The following is a 19,936-nucleotide window of genomic DNA, read 5'->3' as shown; positions in this document are numbered from 1 at the left end:
AGACATTTCTTAATCACATTTTACTACTGACACTGGCAAATCTACTCCATTGTTGCTTGCTTTCCATGTATTGCTGTTAATGCATTCATGATTTGTCTGTATCCTTTAATTATACATGTAAAAAAAAATCCTTCATTTGATTCCATGTTTGATATGATTTAAAGAGGTGCAGGGATTTGTAGAAAGCATATGGCCTTTTTAGTAGAAGCAAAGCATGACACAAAGGCAATGCAAGAAAATCATGGGTTTTAGCCCTGATAACGGATGGTGAGGCTGGGGGAAGAGGTGAGAGGGTAGTAATGGTACTGAGGGATAAAGGGTAATAGGGGAAAGAGGATAGCAGGAAGAGGGGGGGAACACAGGCATACAATAGGAAGGTTGAAAGAGAAAGATCATTAGAGCGATGAAGTGAGAGTCTGAGGGATTGTTTATACTGGAGGAGGGAGTAGGAAGAGAAAAAAGGGCCATGGATTGAGTTGAAACAGAGGATGGAATGAAGGTGAGAAGTCGGAAAATGTTGCCTGAAGCTTCTCTAGAGTATGCTGAATGAAACAAGACTAAAGCCTCGTTTCCACTAGGGGTGTGACTCTTCACTGGTCTCACGATTCGATCCGATTACGATTATCCTGTCAACGATATACCAATGCATCACCTCCTCAATATTATTATTTATTGCTACACATGGTTTTCATCAACAAATCCAAGCGGTCAGATATATATGAACTCCCTTTTTTAGTGTATCTGCTCTTAAAAAAGCCCTTTTCTGAATGTATCGGAGTCTGAACACAACAGACAAAAGGCAGTCCACGGCTCTTACCATCCAGTAACCACCCCACCTACATTTAAGATTACTCCCTGTGGTGCAGAACAGATATAGTGTTTAGGTACATGTCTGTATGGGTGACCTACGGTTCTAAAGGTGCAATACCGAAAGCGTTTGATGGGAACACGGCTTAAGAGGCTACAGCCCCGCTATCGCCTGTACTTCATCAGTATGCTAAAACTTTCACGCCATGTATGAACCGTTTGATATAGTTTAAGTTGAGCAAAGACAAATTGCAGCAGACAATACTTGATGTTCATTTGCAGACTGAGAGTGATAGCTGATCATTTTGGTTTTGATTATTCAATGTGTATATTTCATTTGACTTATATGGTCATGCAACACTCTACCACAATTTAGAAATATTTGGAGATATCTTAGAGTCAAGTTTCTCCAGCTTGTCACTGCCATGAGACTGAAGTGAACCGTTTTCCAGTCAAGTGCTCGTGTTTACAGTAAATCCAACATGACATGAAACTCCCACTGAAAGAAAAAAGCCACTGAGTGCAAGGTTAGCTCATCCAATCATTGTAAATGGAGCATGCTGAAGATGATCTCAACTATCGTCTCATGCATGCACTAAACCTAGGAAATATTTCTACAGCAAAGAGACAGCGAAAGAGACGTGTCAGGGCTGTGGGTGATGGGAAGTGTGGTTTCTTAGATACTGGGCCTAGTAAGTGAGTTGAGGCTGCTCTGTTGGTTGAGTTCATACATGGCTCAGTCAGTTTCAGACACCTCTGCTTGGCATTTCTTTGGAGATTACTCCTCCCTCCCAAGGACACATAGACAGATAGGGGTAGACTGTGAGAGAGATAGAGAAATTATGGAGCACAGGGCTACAAACACACACTTCCTCCTATCGCTGTCTGTCACTGTGTCAACTATCTCCACAGCCATTCGGTGTCACACTGGTGTCTAGCTGTCTCCCTCTGTCACTCTTTTGTTCCGTGCTGAAAAAAGCGCAGGGCCGCAGCATCAAAGTGTAAATGATTTGAAAGCTCTGATCTGAATGTGAGTACACACAAGCACAGCCACATCATAGTAGTAATATAGCCTACACACACACACACACAAACAAACAATCCAGTCAGTCCGGCTGGCTTTGTAGACAGCATCTGTTCTGTGCCCTGTCATCCTCCCTTTGCACCCCACCCTCTGTGACAGGTGGAGGGGATTCAGACCCACAAGCTTTGGAGAGACACAGAGACACACACACACACACACACACACACACACACACACACACACACACACACAGACACACACACCTGCTGCGGGGCAATGCTACAGTGCCCTGTGGTGCCAGGGAGGCTGAGCGGCATGTTTACACCACCTGCTCTCAGGCCAAACAGAGGATGAGGGATTAACGCTGACAGCACACAGAACAGCAACACACATACAGTAGACAGATGTATATAAAAGCCTTTAAACTATTCAGGAAGTCAACAAGGTCAACCCTATTCTTTCTTTTTACACACACCAAAACAAACCCATCCATCAATCAGCTACTACACACCCACTGGGACAGATAAGTGTGTAAAGCAGGAGTCCTGTAGCTGAGCAGTTTTCTCATTTACAGACTTGTAATGCAGAGGACAGAAGCTCAAGTCTCTACTAAAACAACACTGACCTTTTGGCCTCAGACTAATTTCTATAAACACACTCTTGCAGACTAGGGCTGACCCTCGCCATGCAGCATCAACACATCATACGCGGCCTCTACACCGCATCTGTGGGTTTGGTTTACTTGTGCAATTAACGCTCAAGTTTTAGTACACAAGATATTGAAAAGGACTAAACTAAATGCCCGAGCTTACTAGGATCAGTACCAAAAAAAGATTTTAACAAAGACAGAAAAATGAATGAGATTGACGTTTTGAAAGTCAACAAAAACTGATTAGAAACAAAAGATCATACTTTTGATAAGAAAGCAATGTAGTTTATGAGAAAAGCATTGTTTTGTGCAACAGGAAGGGCTGATGTTATCTTGGCTAGGCCAGAAGCCTATTCTATGGGATCTGTGCCAGCTTTTTCCAAAGAAAACTCAGTTAACTCAATATGCCAGAGACTGGGAAGCTTCCCGAGGTATGTCTTGTCTTCTGGGGAAAACATGCCAGAGGGCATGTAGCTGTGGGTTGACAGAGTGTGTGTGTGTGTGTGTGTGTGTGTGTGTGTGTGTGTAAGCGCTCTCCTGTACGGGTTCTATTTTAGAGAGACTTGTGCAGTGGAGACATTTCTTAGTTATCTGCTGTTTCCAGCCCGAGGAGGTAAGAGGCAGGTCTGCATTCATTCTCAGTGTGATCAAGCTGAGCTGCCAAAGAATTGGGAGAGTGAGTAGGAGCATGCACACGCACACACACCCCAAACCATTTGGATGTGCATTTGGTAAAGTGGTAATTGTTCCACAGCAGTAATTGCTATAGTGAAGCCTGTTGATAATTACGCTGCACACACCGACAAATCGGTTCACAAACAAGTTGACTGACTGGAGTTGGGATCACATTTACACAAAATATGGATGCAGAAAGCACGCACACACACAGGACACAAGCATGCACACACATGCAGTCATAAGAGTAGCGAGTGAACAAACATTGTAGACCTCTGGTGGATTCCGCACAATATCTTTACCACTCAAGGACATGTTTTTCCTTCTCTCTTCCAAATTACAGGGTAGAAGAAAAAGAGGGATCATCAAGATGAGAAAGGGGGAGGGAGAGAGGGATGGGCCAGGGGTGGGAGAGACGACAGGTTCAGGTGTTCAGGAACAGCTGGGCTTCAAATGAAAAAAGGAGAGAGCGGGCGGACGAAGGACAGCGAGATGGAGGAGATGAGTGAGAGAGGGGGTGTATAAAAAGACTAGAGATTAATATTTCCTGAGAGACATGCAGATTAATTGATGGAGACTTTATGATTGACACAATACAAAAAGAGGAGACAGCCGCGTGCTCAGTTGGATGGGGCAGCGCACCACACTGCATTATATGTACTGTACACAAACACATAGTGGTTGACAGACTGGCAAACACAGCAGGCTCATTGTCCAGTGATCTGCTACACACAATATCTTGCAACACAGGCCCAAGTATAACCTCGCAACACACATACACAGTGAGCACAACAGCTCAGCCCTATCAGCAAACAATGCCTTCTGGTTACTCTTTATATCTGGACTTGAATTGAGCCAACAATATAAAAGCAATCTGTATTATCTCAAAGGGGACACAGATATACATGAACACTGCACTCCCCCCCCCCCCTTCTTATTTGATTGTGCTTGTACTTCGGTTTCCTCAAGGCTAGCTAAGGAATGACAAAGGCAACCACAGGAAGCTCCGCTGGCCCAAGATGAAAATGAGTAAGAAAACAGAGTGGATGTTATTTTTTTAATTTATTTTTTTTACAGTCAATTGGTCCTACTACACATAACATTTCTGTTGTAAGCTCCTGAAGCTGTTACAATAGACCAAATTTTGAGGAGTGTTGATATAACGCATAATGTAGGATCTAAACAAATGTAGGAAAAACTGCTTATCAAGCAACCCTTAAAACTGTATGCACCCAACTGCACTTCAAACTCCTGTAAAATTTCAGACTTTTTTAAAATACTGTATCTATTTATAACCAACTTCTCCTTAGAAACAGGATGGGGCTACTGATTTTAGTCCATGAGTAGGCACCTCAGAGGAAATCACTCCAAAGTGCATATATGTATAGCCATGATAGATATTCTATAGGCTTTGGCACCCTCTGCAGGATTCCAGAAGCACCACCAAACTAAATCAGTCAAGTGCTCTCACTGATTAAGCTTTGTGCACAAAGAACATGCAAGTGTCTTCAGAAAAGCGCAATATATTGTATGAACTTGACTGAAGTGAAAACCCAATATTTAAGTCATACATTTTAGAAAAGACTTGTAGATTCAACTATTAACTCAATATACTACTTAGGCTTCTTTAATAAGACAAATTAGGCTCAAGTAGCAGTACAGGCCTGCTTTAAATGAGCCACCCATCACCCCTACACACATTAAATCAATAGTTTCTTCTCAAACTGTTTCCCAAATATCCCAGTTATCTTGGCAGCGATAATGTAAAATAGTAAATGTACACTATTTGTTTAATGCTTTTAACATCAAGTTGGTTTAAGAACCTGCTATTGATCAGTATCTGTCTCTAGGTGGCACTGTGGCCCTGAATGAAACCACTAAATCATGACGCCATTCCTTAATGATATTGAATTGTCAAAAAGAAACGTATTTGTCATACACAACCATACAGTACAATGTTGTGAAATTCAATCTGCATTAAACCATCCCAACCATTAGGAGCAGTGGACAGCCACATACAGCATCCAGGGAGCAACTTGCTTCAGCTACTCAGTGTTGTTATTCCTTTGTCATCACAGTATCATGGAGCAATCTGTACAAACTACATCTGATACAAGAACACTGTACCAGAAAAGAAAGACTGATATAGAAGTAGAGCTTGGCGATATGAAATTTTTTTTTATATATATATTTTGACCAAACACATCGATGGCGATATTGCAGCGTTGGCTATTGGTGCTTTCACTAAATATTAACAGTGAAAGTTTTGATTAATCACCAACAATGTGAACACAATGACTAAGTGGGTCAAATAATAAAAACAGATGGTAAATTCAGAAAATGACACTGTAATGCAGCCTTTAAAACCAGGAAAAGACAACACTTGTGTCATATCACAATATCCCAAATTTAAGACAATATCTAGCCTCGTATTGATCTTGATTTAATATCGATATATTGCCCAGCCATATATGGTAGCTAAGTGCATTGTGAAAAGAGCGTTTAGCCACTGATGAGACTGTATTGTCTCGCTGATGGGAGATCCCAGGAAGCCTTTTCAAAACTGCACCCAATAGAGGATCTGAAAACACCAAGTCATTTGCTGCCCTTTAAACTAAGAGGCGTTTAAATCAGCTAGGATGATTTCATGCAGCAGCTTGCTTTCCTCTAGCCAGCTCAATTCCAAGTGTTTATAAGTAACCAAATAGCTCATCAGGGCAACTATCTCGTCCTTAGAAATGTCCTCGCTTGCCAATAAATTTGACTAAACAGCATTAAAATAATAGCCCAAAGACCCATTCAAGCAATTTCTTAGTCGGACAATGTGAGCGGAGTACTTCAAAAATACTGATCAGACCAATAATGCTCTCGGGTTCATCTTCATTGTTCACAAATTAAAAGACAAAGACCACACAGCGCTTGACTTTCTCCAAAAAAGATTTATTGAACAGTTTTCTTGTTTGCAGCTGCGACCTGTGGAGGAGAAAAAAAACAAAAAAACAACATGAGGCATATTCATAAATTAAGAGCAGACTAGGTGTTGCAGTGCCTTTGAAAACTTGTATTGTCTTTCAATCGAAATCCAATTACTTGCTGTGGCAAAAAAAACAAGTTTCATGCTGCCATTGATGGTGCAAATGATCAACTATTTTAACTATAATTTGTGTAATAGCGATCAAATGTAAATTCCCATCTGCCCAATATTCTACTGGTTTACCATTTACTTGTAAATTTCTAACCACATTAAAACCCATTGCAATATTGTGTTTGAACAGGAAATGTGCAACTTAAGGAAGTAAAATACTATCGAAATGCAATTTCTTGGGCACTTAAGTGAACACAGTTTGGAGGACAAACTGTTTCAGTTGCTGCCAAGAACACCATGAATAGTCTTCTGACAATACATGGCAGAAGACTTGCTTGCAAGAGAAAAAGCATCACTCTTAGAATCAGAAACTACAACACAAAGGGGATTTGTGAGGAGGTAGCAGAGGCACACAAACATGCTTTGTGCCAGTTTTGTGCAGCAGGTAGGCGGAGTTAGGCCCAGGTCTGCTCATCTGTATACTGCTCATTAGCATGGGTAAACAAGGAGAAAACTGGTGCCATACGGCAGACTTGCCAAGCATGAAATTCCCTCCACATGTTTACCCCGTTTACCCTTGGATTATCGCAACACTGCTGCCTCTCTCCTGATTTTTGACACGGCCCAACTGTGATTTGTTTTTTAGTAGGCAAACAAACAGTGCCAGTAGTGTGCCACACAAGACGCATAACTCACTTGGCTGGCAGGAAAATTCGCCCAAGGACAAGTGCTTCCTAAAGCCTTGCATACTGAAGTGACACTGGGGCCATGTATTCTAGCAGCAGACAGGGTGTCTCATCAAAGCAATGGTATTTCTGTGACACCCCCCGTGTGTCTGAACATCACTAAATCATTAAATGACAGAATGTGTCATACACAGCCAGTCATATATTTAAAAAAAAAAAAAAAAGCCATTGCTTGGCCAGTATGAGGTTGCAATGATGTTCATTCAACGGCTCAGGAGCCCGATATTGGAGCATTTAAACTAGCAGTAGGCTAGACCAGGATGCAGCACACATACTAAAAAACTCCTTGGCACAATGGTTACCATTTAAACCGTTTGTGTTTTTCATTATTTAGACGGTAGGAAACAATTAGAGAGACCGGTGAGAAAGGTCTGGTGGGACAATTCTCCGCCACCAGGATTGTTTATGACTGCCAGAAGGAAATGATCTTTACTGCTACAGACCTCCGCTGCATTAAGGAAATGCTCTTACAACTGTCATGATAAAATATTAACTAAGCCAACAATCAGACTACACATAACTCGCTTCACAGACCTAGTTTAATCTATTAATGTATAAGGCTATTGTACTGTATAAGGCATAGCGCGTTCTCAATGAAATTGTAATAAACGTCTCAAAAAAATGTCTGTTACAACCCATTTCTGCACCCCTCCTATTGTTTTCTATCAACCATAATCATTTCATTTTATCAGGCTTGGCCCTTTGTGTACCACATGCGATGAGTGCACCATGTTAAAAGACAAACGTATGAGTAATTGCACATAAAAAAGCAACACGATACATTTTTGGGTACACTACTACAATAGCCTTAATAAATATTTGACATGCACTTTGATCAGTAAACTATCAGCTGATCCATTTATACAGTACATGGCACTCAAAGTAATGATGCATCCAGGAGATGCTTAAGTATTAAAAACAACTCGCATAATTTGGAAAGTTTCACCTCTACGTATGGTTTTACTCAGACTTTCTGACAATCCAAGTATTCAAATACACAAGTTATTTGAGTGTGTGTATGCCGACATAATTAGTGAAGTTAGTTTCTCACCTGGCCAGCAATTCTATCCAGGTCTCTGGTCCCCTGGGCGGTAAGTCTGCGACCACTGAGAGAATGAGAACAGCACAAATGAAAACAGGAGAATGACGGGAACATAACAGAATACATCAACCTACACAATTTAAAAATCCATAGACAAAATGCTTAAGTCTTCAATAACTACTTCTTTACGCCACATTGACCACATTATTATAGTCAGGGAAAGCCACATGTCAATACTCCATCCATACTCGTTGGCAAAAATCACCACTCGACCCTGAAACAGGCAATTCAAAAATGGAATTTCATTTCCCTGCCCACTTGAATAAAAAACCAAGCCAATCAATTAGTCCTCTCGCTACAGTGAGATTACATCTCAACTGCGGACTCGCAGGGCAAAATTCAAGCTTATGCATTCAGATTTCAAAGTTATCCAACACACAAATGGGTCTCTTTGACATCATGGTTCTGCAAAGATGAAAATTACACTATTGCCAAGAATGAGTGGCCACGCCATGTGTAGAGCAGGGTGTCAACTACCCCATGCCCAAATTAGCCCAAACGCACCACATCATGTGCATGCCAACCCATGCATGTCGTCAGCTTTGACTGCATGTACAAAGATTATACATGCATTTCCAAAACAACTCTCAGATTTAAATTTCAAAAAGTACCTCTTCAAAGCGTTTTCTTTTTTAAACAACTGTGTGTTTGTGAACACTTAATTTCCACTCTAACAGGCAATCAATAGAGGCACTCACCCATTGGGATCCTTCTCAATCATCTTGAGCAGCTCGAGGGCCTGCAGCACCTTACGAGCCACATTCTTGGATCCTACACTGTAATGGGCAGGGCACACACCATTCCTCTGGCGACTTCCATAGATCTTGGTCATGGAGCCAACACCAGCACCTCCACGGAGATACAGGTGGCGGACTGTGGATGCTGTAGGGGTAGAAGAGATGAGGGCGTTTATGGTGTGGCGCCAGTAACAATATGTTGCTCTGAGGGTACCCTCTCAACATGGTCAAATAGATGTTTGGATAAGTGGGCGTCTGGCCTCAGAAATCAATAAATGAAAATGAATAAGTAGCGCAGTTACATATTTCATGAGCAAAGCACGGAGGTCAGATATAAACAGTTAAGAACTTGTACATCAGCAGTGAGTTTAACCTTACCTTCAGTTACACCTTTAAGCTATGGTAACAGAAGACATTGTCTATAACGTGAAAAATGGAAGCCAGGGAGGTTAGGTCAGGACTTTGACCTAAGTGAATACAGCGTGTAGTTCCTTTTTAGCAACAGTTTGCTTTGTTTGCAATCGTTTCTCAAAAGCATCATGTGTCTTACAATTACAGTCCAGGATATTGTGTACTTTTCCTCAGTTTTCTATTTCAGTCTTTGGATCAGAATAAAATCAGTTTTTACTACGGTGAGTCCGTCCAGCTTTACAGATATCACACATAGCTAATGTAGCCAACAATTCCAGATAACACATTCTGCAATGTGCATCTCTGATCACATTTTCACTCACTATGACCACTGGCCATTAGTCAGTGGGCTTATTTTCTAGCTAACCACCGCTTAGGAAAAATCAAGCACATAGTCGGCACCTTAGGATAAAGTTACGTGAAACAGGTGATTTAACGTCACTGCTCATTTTAAATACAGTTTAGCAACAAAACTGTGGGAACATTAGGTTTTTTTTGGGGGGGGGGTTTTTAACAGCTTCTAAACCAAAAACTACACAACCGGACATGTCCCAGCAGTAATTTGACCCCAAAATTGGGGAGAAATGACCAGCATTGGCAGCCAGGATTACAGCTATCTCATGTTAGCGTGCAGCTACTTAATAGTTAGCACTAGGCTAACGTTCGACTGTAATGGAACGAAGCAGCACTTTCTACCGCCAAATTAGCAGATGAAGGCTTTTGAACTAAACACGACCCAATCGGACGTGTTTCAGCAGGAATTCGACCCGAAATAAGAAGAGAATTTAACAAATTGGCAGCCAAGATGACAACTTATCTCTGCCGTTAGCATGTAGCTACTGTAGTTAGCAGTGGGCACTAATAGAATATAGCAGCACTTTCTACAGTCAACGCAGATAAAGGCTTTTTGACCAAATACTATATGACCGGGAATGTTTAGGAGTAATGTGACCAGGAATTGGGGAGAATTTAACACTGGCAGCCAAGATGACATTTTACTGCCGTTAGCATGTAGCTACATGCTAACGGCAGAGATAAGTTGTCATCTTGGCTGCCAATTTGTTAAATTCTCTTCTTATTTCGGGTCGAATTCACACTCCAGTCCTGCCTACCTGGAGCAGATGACCAATCATAGAAGGCTGACTAAGAGTTACGTAACACTTAGCCGAGAGCAGAAAAAAAACTGTTGAAACCAGAGCGTTCAGAACAGCTTGAAATATGAACGTTTTAGCTCACAGGGGTTTCTCTAAAATACGTTTACCTCATTATTTGCCCACATTTAACATGAAAATCCGACATAACATTGTAGAGGTGACAGAAAATACGAAAAAGCCTAATATGTCCTCTTTAAAGATTAAGTGAAGCCCTGCACCGTGGAGCGAGGCAGACGAACCGCAAGGGGGCACTAGCTTCTTGTCTCATGTGGGTTCTGATAAACAGTTCATTTATCAAATTCAGTGCCCATAACACTATTTTCCAAGCTACTAGTGGTCATATTTCACGGGACCAGCATGAGCGCGGTTTTCATGGTAACTAAGTCAAGGCTTTTGTCCCCCTTTGTCACTCTGCATGAGGACAAAATGATGTACTCGTGCCGTTGTTTTAGTTGTCATGACTTTGCACGTGATGACGTCCTGACACTGTTCCAGCCGCTCACCCTCAAAGGGGTGAGAGAGCGGACGACTTAGCTTGAGTTCACTGGAGCGGACAGCTCTGCCATGTAGCATTATTACAACTTGACATTTCATGAAAATTGCAGAAACACTGTTCTTTACATAGACTGTCAATCATTCTTGAGATCACAAAAACATTCTATAACCAGAAAGGGTTTTATTGCCATGTACGGTTTTTAACACATACAAGGAATTTGTTTTGGTGTTGTAAGCCACCATAAAAGGCACATTCAAATGGGTATGAAATCACAGCAGGGTTTGTGCTGACATTTATGAAAGTATGCCCATGCTGCATTCATGACAGCCACAAATTACCATGTGAAATCTATAAACTTCTACATATAAACCCCCTTAGTGACATTAAATGCAGTAAGAGTCATTGGGGGGGAAGCATCAGCTTCCTAACACCAGCGTGTGGTTGAATTACATTGCTATGTTGTATAAATACTTTTGCAACTATCTTGGAACATTTACAAAAATCTTTGTCTTCTAGTGTCAAAGAGACACCATGGCCAGTGGGAAGCAACATAAATATTTGGACTTACCGGCTCTGATGTAGAACCAGTTCTCATCACTGGGGGCCAGCTCCTTGTGCTTACCCAGCTTGACGAGGTCCACCCAGTCAGGCACCTTCAGCTTTCCTGACCTGGGGACAGACGAGAAGTGTGTAGCATTAAGTTTTTGTGATTAACTTTGTTAGCACTCCATACAACAAACATTATGGTAAATTAAGGTAAATAAATAAGTTCGATGAAAACTACAATTACGATATGATCACTTGTGGGCGCATTATCGTTTAGAAATGCCAAAAATAGGATGTGTGTGGAAAACAGAATACTAACTTTTTCAGGAAAGCCGACAGGGCACGGACAAACTCCTGCTGGTTGACGTCTTTCACTGTGACACCTGGCATCTAAATAAGAGAAAGAAGACATTAACGTTACATTAATCAACTACTGACACGCAGGAATAGACTGCGACTTACAATCTTTACAAATCTTTAAGGATGTTCACTCTCTGTTAGAAATGTGATCTTTATGCCCAACGTGATCTTTAATGTAATATTCGATGCAGATCACTCTTTTGATACTAAAGACTGTTTTTCAGGCATGCTTCTTTCAGCTTAATTTCTCTCTTCTTGGCTATGGTAATGCAATTATGATGATGAAGCCAGAGCTCCTTCACTGACTAAAGCCGCGTTCAGACAGCCTGCGTCGGCCACCCTACAAAAACGCAGGTCTTTTCATTCATTTTGAATGGGGGTAGTGCGTGTACTTGTGGCGAAAAGTTGAGACCGACGCACGCAACTCCACATCGCGCTGCGGTGTCATGTAACCGGAAATCAGACTTGTGTGTGGAGCTATGGTTTGAGGCGGTGTGAGAATCCCATACAGCAAACATCACTGACTTCGCTGCACAGAGAAAGTTTAAAAACGAGGTAAAAAACAAAAATACAAGCACTGAATTGCCCGGAGTTTGTGTAATAGCTGAATGTTTCCTTTAACATAAGCACTCGCTATGTCTAGCACCTCTTTTCTTTCTCCTGTGAAATAAAGCTGCCTTCAAGTGCGGTCGGAAACATTGAGATCTATAAACGATCTGAAGGAAAACTGTTTCTCCTGCGCTAGCCAAATTAGACTGGCTGCCCATCATGTGCCATATTGATTTTAACATTTTAATAACTTTAAAGCATTAAATAACCTTTCTCCAAATGATATGAAGAATTTATTGACCCCCCATGTGCTTGTGCACTCCATTAGATCAGTGGATGCATTTCTGCTGGTTGTTAGAAGATCCCATATTGTGACCAAAGATGACCAGGGACTTTGCTGTTAGAGCCCCCTGACTGTGGAACACTGCCTACTAAATCAGACACCCACATTAGCATCTTTTAACCTTTACAACGTTTTTTTTTTTTTAAAAAGGAAATGGTTTATGAGTATTTAATGTTGTTGGTTTTATCATTCCTCCTTGGTCCTTTTATACATGTTTAACTTTCTTTTATCCTCAAGTGTTAATGTTTTATGATCCCTGTTTTTTTATTTTTTTATGTAAAGCACTTTGTAATCTTGTTAAGAAAAAGTGCTACAGAAGTAAAGCTTTATTATTAGCTCTATCTATAATCTAACGTTAATAGAACATGGGACATGCTTAACGACATCGTTTCTTCGGGGTTATCAAATCCGACTATGATGTGTGGACATGACTGACCCGCTCTCTTAACGTACTGATGTAGCTAATTAATAAAATCGAAATGCCAAATTAACAACCCAAGCACCAAGCCAACAATTTACGTCTGTCTCACATGTGTGAGGGATCTTGGTCACACGCATTCAACCAGCATTGGCTTCCCCTTACAGCAGGGATGTAACGTTAACGTTAAGCGCTGACTGACTAACGTTAGCTGACCCGTCTCAGGACAAGCACCATTTAGTCGGAAACCCTAGTCATTCACAAAGACAATTCACTGAGATCTCTATACCCTTCAAGTGCTATCCATGTTGGCAATATGCATATTTACTTTACGTTTTAGCAAGAAATGCAAAGCTAGCTAGCTAGCTAGATCGGGACAGCTAACGTTAGCCACTAGCTAGCGGGCCTCAACGAGGTAGCATGGGGGCAGCCATCACAAACCGGTCCTATTCTATGAGCGCAACATTCAAGAAAAATCCTTATAAGTAACAAACAAACAAGTCTAATATCCTCACGTAAAGCTCAACCAATATATTACTCTGTACGTTACATCCCACCTCACCACCTTTCGTCGGTAAATGCTATAATTTTGAAGCAAATTAGTTTCACATAACCGAGGAACAAATCTAGCGCTTTACCTTGCTTGTGGACAGCGAAGGGAAGAGGGTGGAACGGGGTTTCCAACTGATGTTAAAACGGGCAAATCTCGTTCCATTACGCGAGACCGGAGCGTTGTTTTTTCCATCGATGCAGCTCATCACATCTATACGACGGAGCATTAGGGCCACATCAAGGGAAAAAAATTAAGGAGGAAAATGTTTTATTTATTTTGCATTTTGAGAATAAAGTCGAAATGTCGAGAATAAAGTCAACATGACGAGAATAAAGTTTAAATATTTTTTCGAGAATAAAGTCGACATGTCGAGAAAAAAGTTGATATTTCAAGAATCAAGTCGGACTTTTGAGAATAAACCAAACTACTAACTGTACCTATAGTATTCTACAAAGTGCATGAACTCTTTCTCTTTTAGCGCATAAACACAGTATGGTGGTAAGTATTAGGACTTTGAAGAGATTGTGCCGAAAATTGCGTCTCTTCAGGAGGAGAAACCACACAAACTTGGAAGAGGTGGCCGTATTCCTGCAAACTGAAATAGCTTGTAATGGACAAATGCAAGGGTATCGATGGTTACACCTACGTGCAATACAGAGAGGATATGTTGAATCACAAAACACAATAAGACAATTGATCAACTTGTTTGATCCTGAAGGAGTGGCGCTCAGCACTCTAAGGATGTAACCCATATCTATGATGCTGCCTACATGGCAGCTGGCATGGCGGACAGTCGCTCTAATGTGATTAAGTGATAAAGGAGTTGAATTTATTCTCGTCATTTCAACTTTAATCTCGACATTTCGACATTATTCTCGAAATGGTATAGTTCAACTTTATTCTCGTCATGTTGACTTTATTCTCGAAATGCTAAATAAATAAAAAAAAATATCTTCCTCCTTATTTTTTTTCCTTTGATGTGGCCCTAATGCTCCGTCGTATTAACTTATCCCAACTCCATCAAAAAGCACATTGTCTTTGGAGTAAAGAGCTACCTCTTACTTTTCTTTTTTCTCTCTCCAATTAAGAGAACATTGGAGAAATCAAGGAAAATCTGAGTAACAAGTTTTTGATAAGAGCGATGAATAAACCTTATTTCTGTGTATGTGTGTACATGCTCATATGTGTGTGTGCTTTATTTACACATTTCCCTAGCTGGTGGAGGTGGTGTTGCCCTTTGCACATCTCAGATGTAAAGGGCAACATGCTCCAACATTGACACAGTTGATATGTTTGCAGAGACAGAGAGAGAAAGAGAGAGATAAAAGGCAGGTGGATAAGCAGAGGTTTATGAATCAGGTGTATACCTTGTCAGTGGGGGCAGACAGCTTAAAGTGAGAGAGTGAGAGCTAGAGATCCTGGAGGGAAATAAAAAGGCAGCCAAGTCCTATAGAGGATAGATTATAGAGCTTTGTATAAACTATCTGTGTCATCAGAGGGCTTCACAACAGGTAACTGTACCCTTTTTTAAATTTACTGCTTTGATATTATATCAACATCCTGACTTTTCAACTCTCTAAAATAACTCTGACCATGCTGAAAGCTTTGGCCCTACAGCTTGAATGTTGTTTTAAAGAGCGTTATTCATTAATTAAGGCAAATTAATTACACTGGGAGTGACCAGCCACCAATTTGAATTGGAAACTCACACAAGGTGGATTAAACTCCATGAATTTCTTCAGTAAATCAATTTTGTCAAGGCCCTTCAAGACGTGAGACAGGAGACAACTGTGTAAAGGGATTATGAAATGGTAAAAAGAGGTGATTTCAGCCAGTTACGATTATTATAAAAAAGTGACGACTAACGAAGAATGTTCTGAAAAGGTCAAACTAATTAGACAGGTGTTATATTGCTCTGGCAAGTCAGCTTTTTCCATATTCATCCACTCCTCTTCATGTGAGACCATTGTTTGAAAATGCACTAAAATTAGCTGCCAATCATTTTCTAATGTATTTGCTTGAAATATACTCACTCGGGAATGTGTGCACTTGTGTGATTGAGTGTAAGTGTTTATGTATTTATGCATAAATGTCTAGGCTTGTTTGTGTTTCAGGGGGTGTGAGTGTGCGAATGGTGGACCATGGGAGATGAGAGGCAAAACAAAGAACAGCAAAACAGGAAAGAAAAGAGATTGTTAACAGTATGTTACCACCCAGCTTGGTGCTCATTGCTCTATGTTTGCATGGTGCTCACATCCTCTGTGGAGAAGTTCTGCCAAGTATGGTCTGGCCTGACCTTTTCACTCTCTAGGCATGTTTACAGCGCTCCTATACCTATCAAAATATCTACTCTCCACCTGCCCGTCTCTCTGCTAATAGTGTAAACTTTCACATCTTCATCACATTCACATCACATTCTCTATCCTTCCACATCTGTGACCTACACCCCTGTGCTTAACCTCAACATTTCCTCCACCCTTTGTCACTCAGTTCTCATTTGTATTCTTTCTATTCTTTGCAAGAATAGAAATGCAAGTTAACACTGCAGGGTCTTTGGTGAAAGACATGTTGGATGTAGGGCAGTGGCAACTAGAGTGGGAGTGAATGAGGCTGTATTTGCATAAGCATCTATACATTTTTCTTTCATTTTTGCTCTTTCACATAATTATCAGTAATTAGGGAGTGCTCGTTATTTATGTAAGGGGCCACCGGAGGAGTTTTGGGACCTTTAGCCAAAAAAGACATGACCCTCCCCTCGGCAGTAAAATAATTTCTATGACCCTCCAAAACAACTTGGAAAAAAGGCATGACCCTCCCCTAGCAATTTATTGATAACTTCTGTACTGGTTTGCACTTGGCAAATATACAGATTCACATTGTTTTTAAACAGCCATGACATATGTGACAAAACCTCTGCATTCTGATCTGACGCATCACACTCCTCTGTTATGACTCACAAACATTGTTGCGGAAACACAATAAGCATGGAAACTAAATGCACACTTCCTGCATTACTGCATTACTTCAAATACTAAGTTACTCCTCTAGTAAACTAGTATTCACATGAAATAAAACAATAAAATAGTGAGACCATTCAGCAAGGCACTCTGGGTAACATTCAACACAAACTGGTTGCTATGGACTCTTCACTAGGCTTCCTCCACTTCGCCGTTTAAACAAAGTGGAATAAACGTATAAAAGTCCAAATCTACACAAAACCCGGAATTAATTAGTAAGCTGACATCAAATGTGGCACCAAACAAGCCACTTTGAAATGTTGCTGTTTCATGAATACAAAAGTTGGGTGACCCCCCCCCCCCTGGACTGAAAAATGTTGGATGACCCTCCCCTCAGCAAAGAATAAAAAGACATGACCCTCCCCTATTTTCCTCCGGTGGGCCATTCCATAAATACCGAACGGTCCCTTACTTTTTAAACTGTACCCTTTGCCTTTATCTCTCTGTCTTTTTTTTTTTTTATCTCCCCCAGACATGGAGTTTTTGTGGCTGTACGTCCTGTGCCAGTGCATCCTATCTGTATCTTTAATTGTGGTGAGTGTGAGGTTGTGCATGGCGGTCAGTGGCAGCAGTACAGTGGCTGATGCCCAGGAGGGAACCCAGGGGGCCAGGCCCCAACCCGGGAGTGTCTCATGCTGTCTTCGGCTGTGCCTGGGCTGGGCGGGTGCTGTAGGGGGTGCAGTCGGGGTCCCTGTGAGAGTGTTACTCAACCTGCGAACCCCACAGTGTCTGTACACATGCATAATCTTGGTGTGTTGCCCCCTGCTGGCCAGGCAGTTTACCATGTTCCTGTTAATGATGCTTACACTGGACACCCACCTGCAGCATCACTTGGCAGACAGGTGAGTTGAGGAGTCAGTTTAAGCAGTTTATTTTTGTAGGGACTGCGCACATTTAAAAGTAGACGCACTAGAGTTAGCTAGCAGCTAGTTTAGATCTAATTTAACATAAATACTAATAGGATACATTGCATGCAATGCATAAGATATTTTTCTCAGAAACATAATAATAAAGCATCACATACTACATTATTTAATACTTTCTTGTATGTGGGTGCGTGAGGGTGAAATGTAACAACAACAACACTTTCAAGCGTGCTTTCAGCAGGAAAGGAAGCAAATTAATATAAGAGTAAAAGAAAGAGCAGCAAACATGTCAAGATATGACATTGTATGGCATACTGTTACATCAAAATAGGCTGTTTTATCAGTACTCATTCAGCTGCTCTTTATTACACATTGCTTATACCGCCATTTGAGAGACAGGGGTGATCAAGTGATCAATAGGCTCCAAGGCTCTGAGGTCTTTCAGTGGAAGAGACAGTATTATGTCTTTTTTTGATGGTCTCCAATTGCTTCTCACCTTTTAACCAGTTGGTGTAAGTAATATGGGATTTTTCTACACATAATTCAGGAGGAGATCTCTTCCAATAGTCAGAAAATTATTTTAAAATGAAATGCCCTTTTGCTAAGGAGAGTCATTTTGTATTTTGGTGTTATTGAGAGATGAATGTTGAGGCAGTGTAGGGCTGTAGGAACTGATCATGTTCATTTCTTTCTTCAGTTTAAGGGCATTTGAGTGCAGTTTTATAAACGTTATTGAAACATGTCCACCTCCACATGTTTGTGAATGCCAGATACTCCTCAGTGATAACCCGTCAACGAGCTCTCTGTGTGGTTCTGCTGTGCTGGGTGGGCTCGGTTCTGTCCTCCTTCGCCCAGTTCATCGGCTCGGACATCCTCGACACCTGGAGAAGAAGCAGGACTGGTTCGGCCACAGCTGGCCTCGGGCTGGATGGCAACTGGACCACCTCTTTACCCCATCTTACCCCTTCCCCGCTGCCTAAGTACCACCATGACCGCAAGGTCATCGGACAGTACCTTCCATACGGAGGCTTCCTGTCAAAGTTTTATGTGGAAGACATGCACAACTTCACCTACGCTGAGATTCACAGCAGCCACTGGGGAGTGTGCGCCCCCGACATAATTTTCAGTCCCCAGTTCCTGGTCTATGTCCATGGGATGACAGTGTTCATGCTCCCCTTGCTTTGCCTGCTGGTCATTTACCTTGACCTGCTATGCATCAGGCCCAGGAAGACTCCTTTCAGTCATGCAGACCCCACTAAACATGACTCCCGCAGGGTCCGTTCCCTGGCTCTGTCCCTCTCCCTTTTAGTTCTGCTGTGCCTGCCGCTCCACATTATTCATGCCCTCTTGCTCTTCACCCCCAGTACCAATCTTCCTGCCTGGATTCATGCAGTTGCCATGTTACTCTTCCAGCTGTACAGCCTTGTGCCCCAGATCCTCTTCACTCCTCCTCAGAAGCAGGTGGTGGAAGAACGGGCATGCTTTCCTCTTTCTGTTGCCCACCTTCCACCTCCAGTAGCCCCATCCAGAGGAAAATCTGTCCGTTTGGCCCTGTGTGAGGCAGTGCAGGCAGCTCCATGGTCTTCAGCCAAACACTCTCTTAAAGCCAAAGTGTGCCCAGAGGTCTGAATTCCTGAGAAAATTGAAGATCTATAGGCTGTTGTTTTCTACATAAACATTTCTCATCATCTTCAAGCAGTTAAATTAAAACAATGTTCCTTCCATGTTTTGTGTGTCTGATAAAAAAGCTAGCGTTTGCAATAAACAGCTTGTGTGCTAAAGAAGAATAAATACAGCATATTCCTGTTTGTTGTTGGCCTGTTAACTAATCAGCAACCTTATGCACAGACGCTATGAATAACTTGCAAATCAAAAGGCCAGTTAATTATCAGGTCCCACACCAAATGTCAGTGAGAAAATTAAGTCTCCAGATGATGACAACTATCCTGATCACAGATGTCTGTTTTCTTTGACTGCTCTTCCTATGGGTCTTGTTCCAAGCCCATTCTAAGTCTCTGCTAAGCCAACCACCAGTAATGTAGATAATATGAGTGACAGCGTGATCAAACATTCAGAAATAACATATGGTCCACAGAGGATGCAGCATCGTAGGGAAAGCATCATTCACCTGGTTATGACTAGAGATGGCCCGATACCATTTTTTGCTTCCCGATACCGATTCCGATACCTGAACTTGCGTATCGGCCGATACCGAGTACTGATCCGATACTAGTGTGTCATATATTTTATTATGTTTTAAGAACTGTATACTATCCTTGTATGGATGTGATATTATTTCTATCTTTGTTGTCAGTCTGGCTTAGGTTAAACTCTTTGTGAATGCCACAGAACGTTCTTTTATTATCCAGTTTGACAGTCAGTTATAATGGAAAAAGAA

At 41.5% G+C, this 19,936-nt stretch overlaps 1 protein-coding gene across 1 annotated transcript; it reads right to left on the bottom strand.

Moving 5' to 3' along the window:
• Window positions 1–6,074: 6,074 nt before the first annotated feature.
• Window positions 6,075–13,778, bottom strand: rps19 (ribosomal protein S19). Its single transcript, XM_078252470.1, has 6 exons — window positions 13,741–13,778; window positions 11,752–11,822; window positions 11,455–11,555; window positions 8,787–8,970; window positions 8,038–8,092; window positions 6,075–6,128 (listed from the first exon to the last, which is right to left on the bottom strand). The coding sequence occupies exons 2-6, from the start codon at window positions 11,820–11,822 to the stop codon at window positions 6,096–6,098; spliced, it is 444 nt and encodes a 147-aa protein (XP_078108596.1). The 5' UTR covers window positions 13,741–13,778; the 3' UTR covers window positions 6,075–6,095.
• Window positions 13,779–19,936: the final 6,158 nt, after the last annotated feature.

This window comes from Sander vitreus, chromosome 6 (assembly GCF_031162955.1).
Source record: "Sander vitreus isolate 19-12246 chromosome 6, sanVit1, whole genome shotgun sequence".
Taxonomy (NCBI): domain Eukaryota; kingdom Metazoa; phylum Chordata; class Actinopteri; order Perciformes; family Percidae; genus Sander; species Sander vitreus.
The sequence above is the reverse complement of the archived record's forward strand: the minus strand, read 5'-3'. Positions and strand labels throughout refer to the sequence as shown.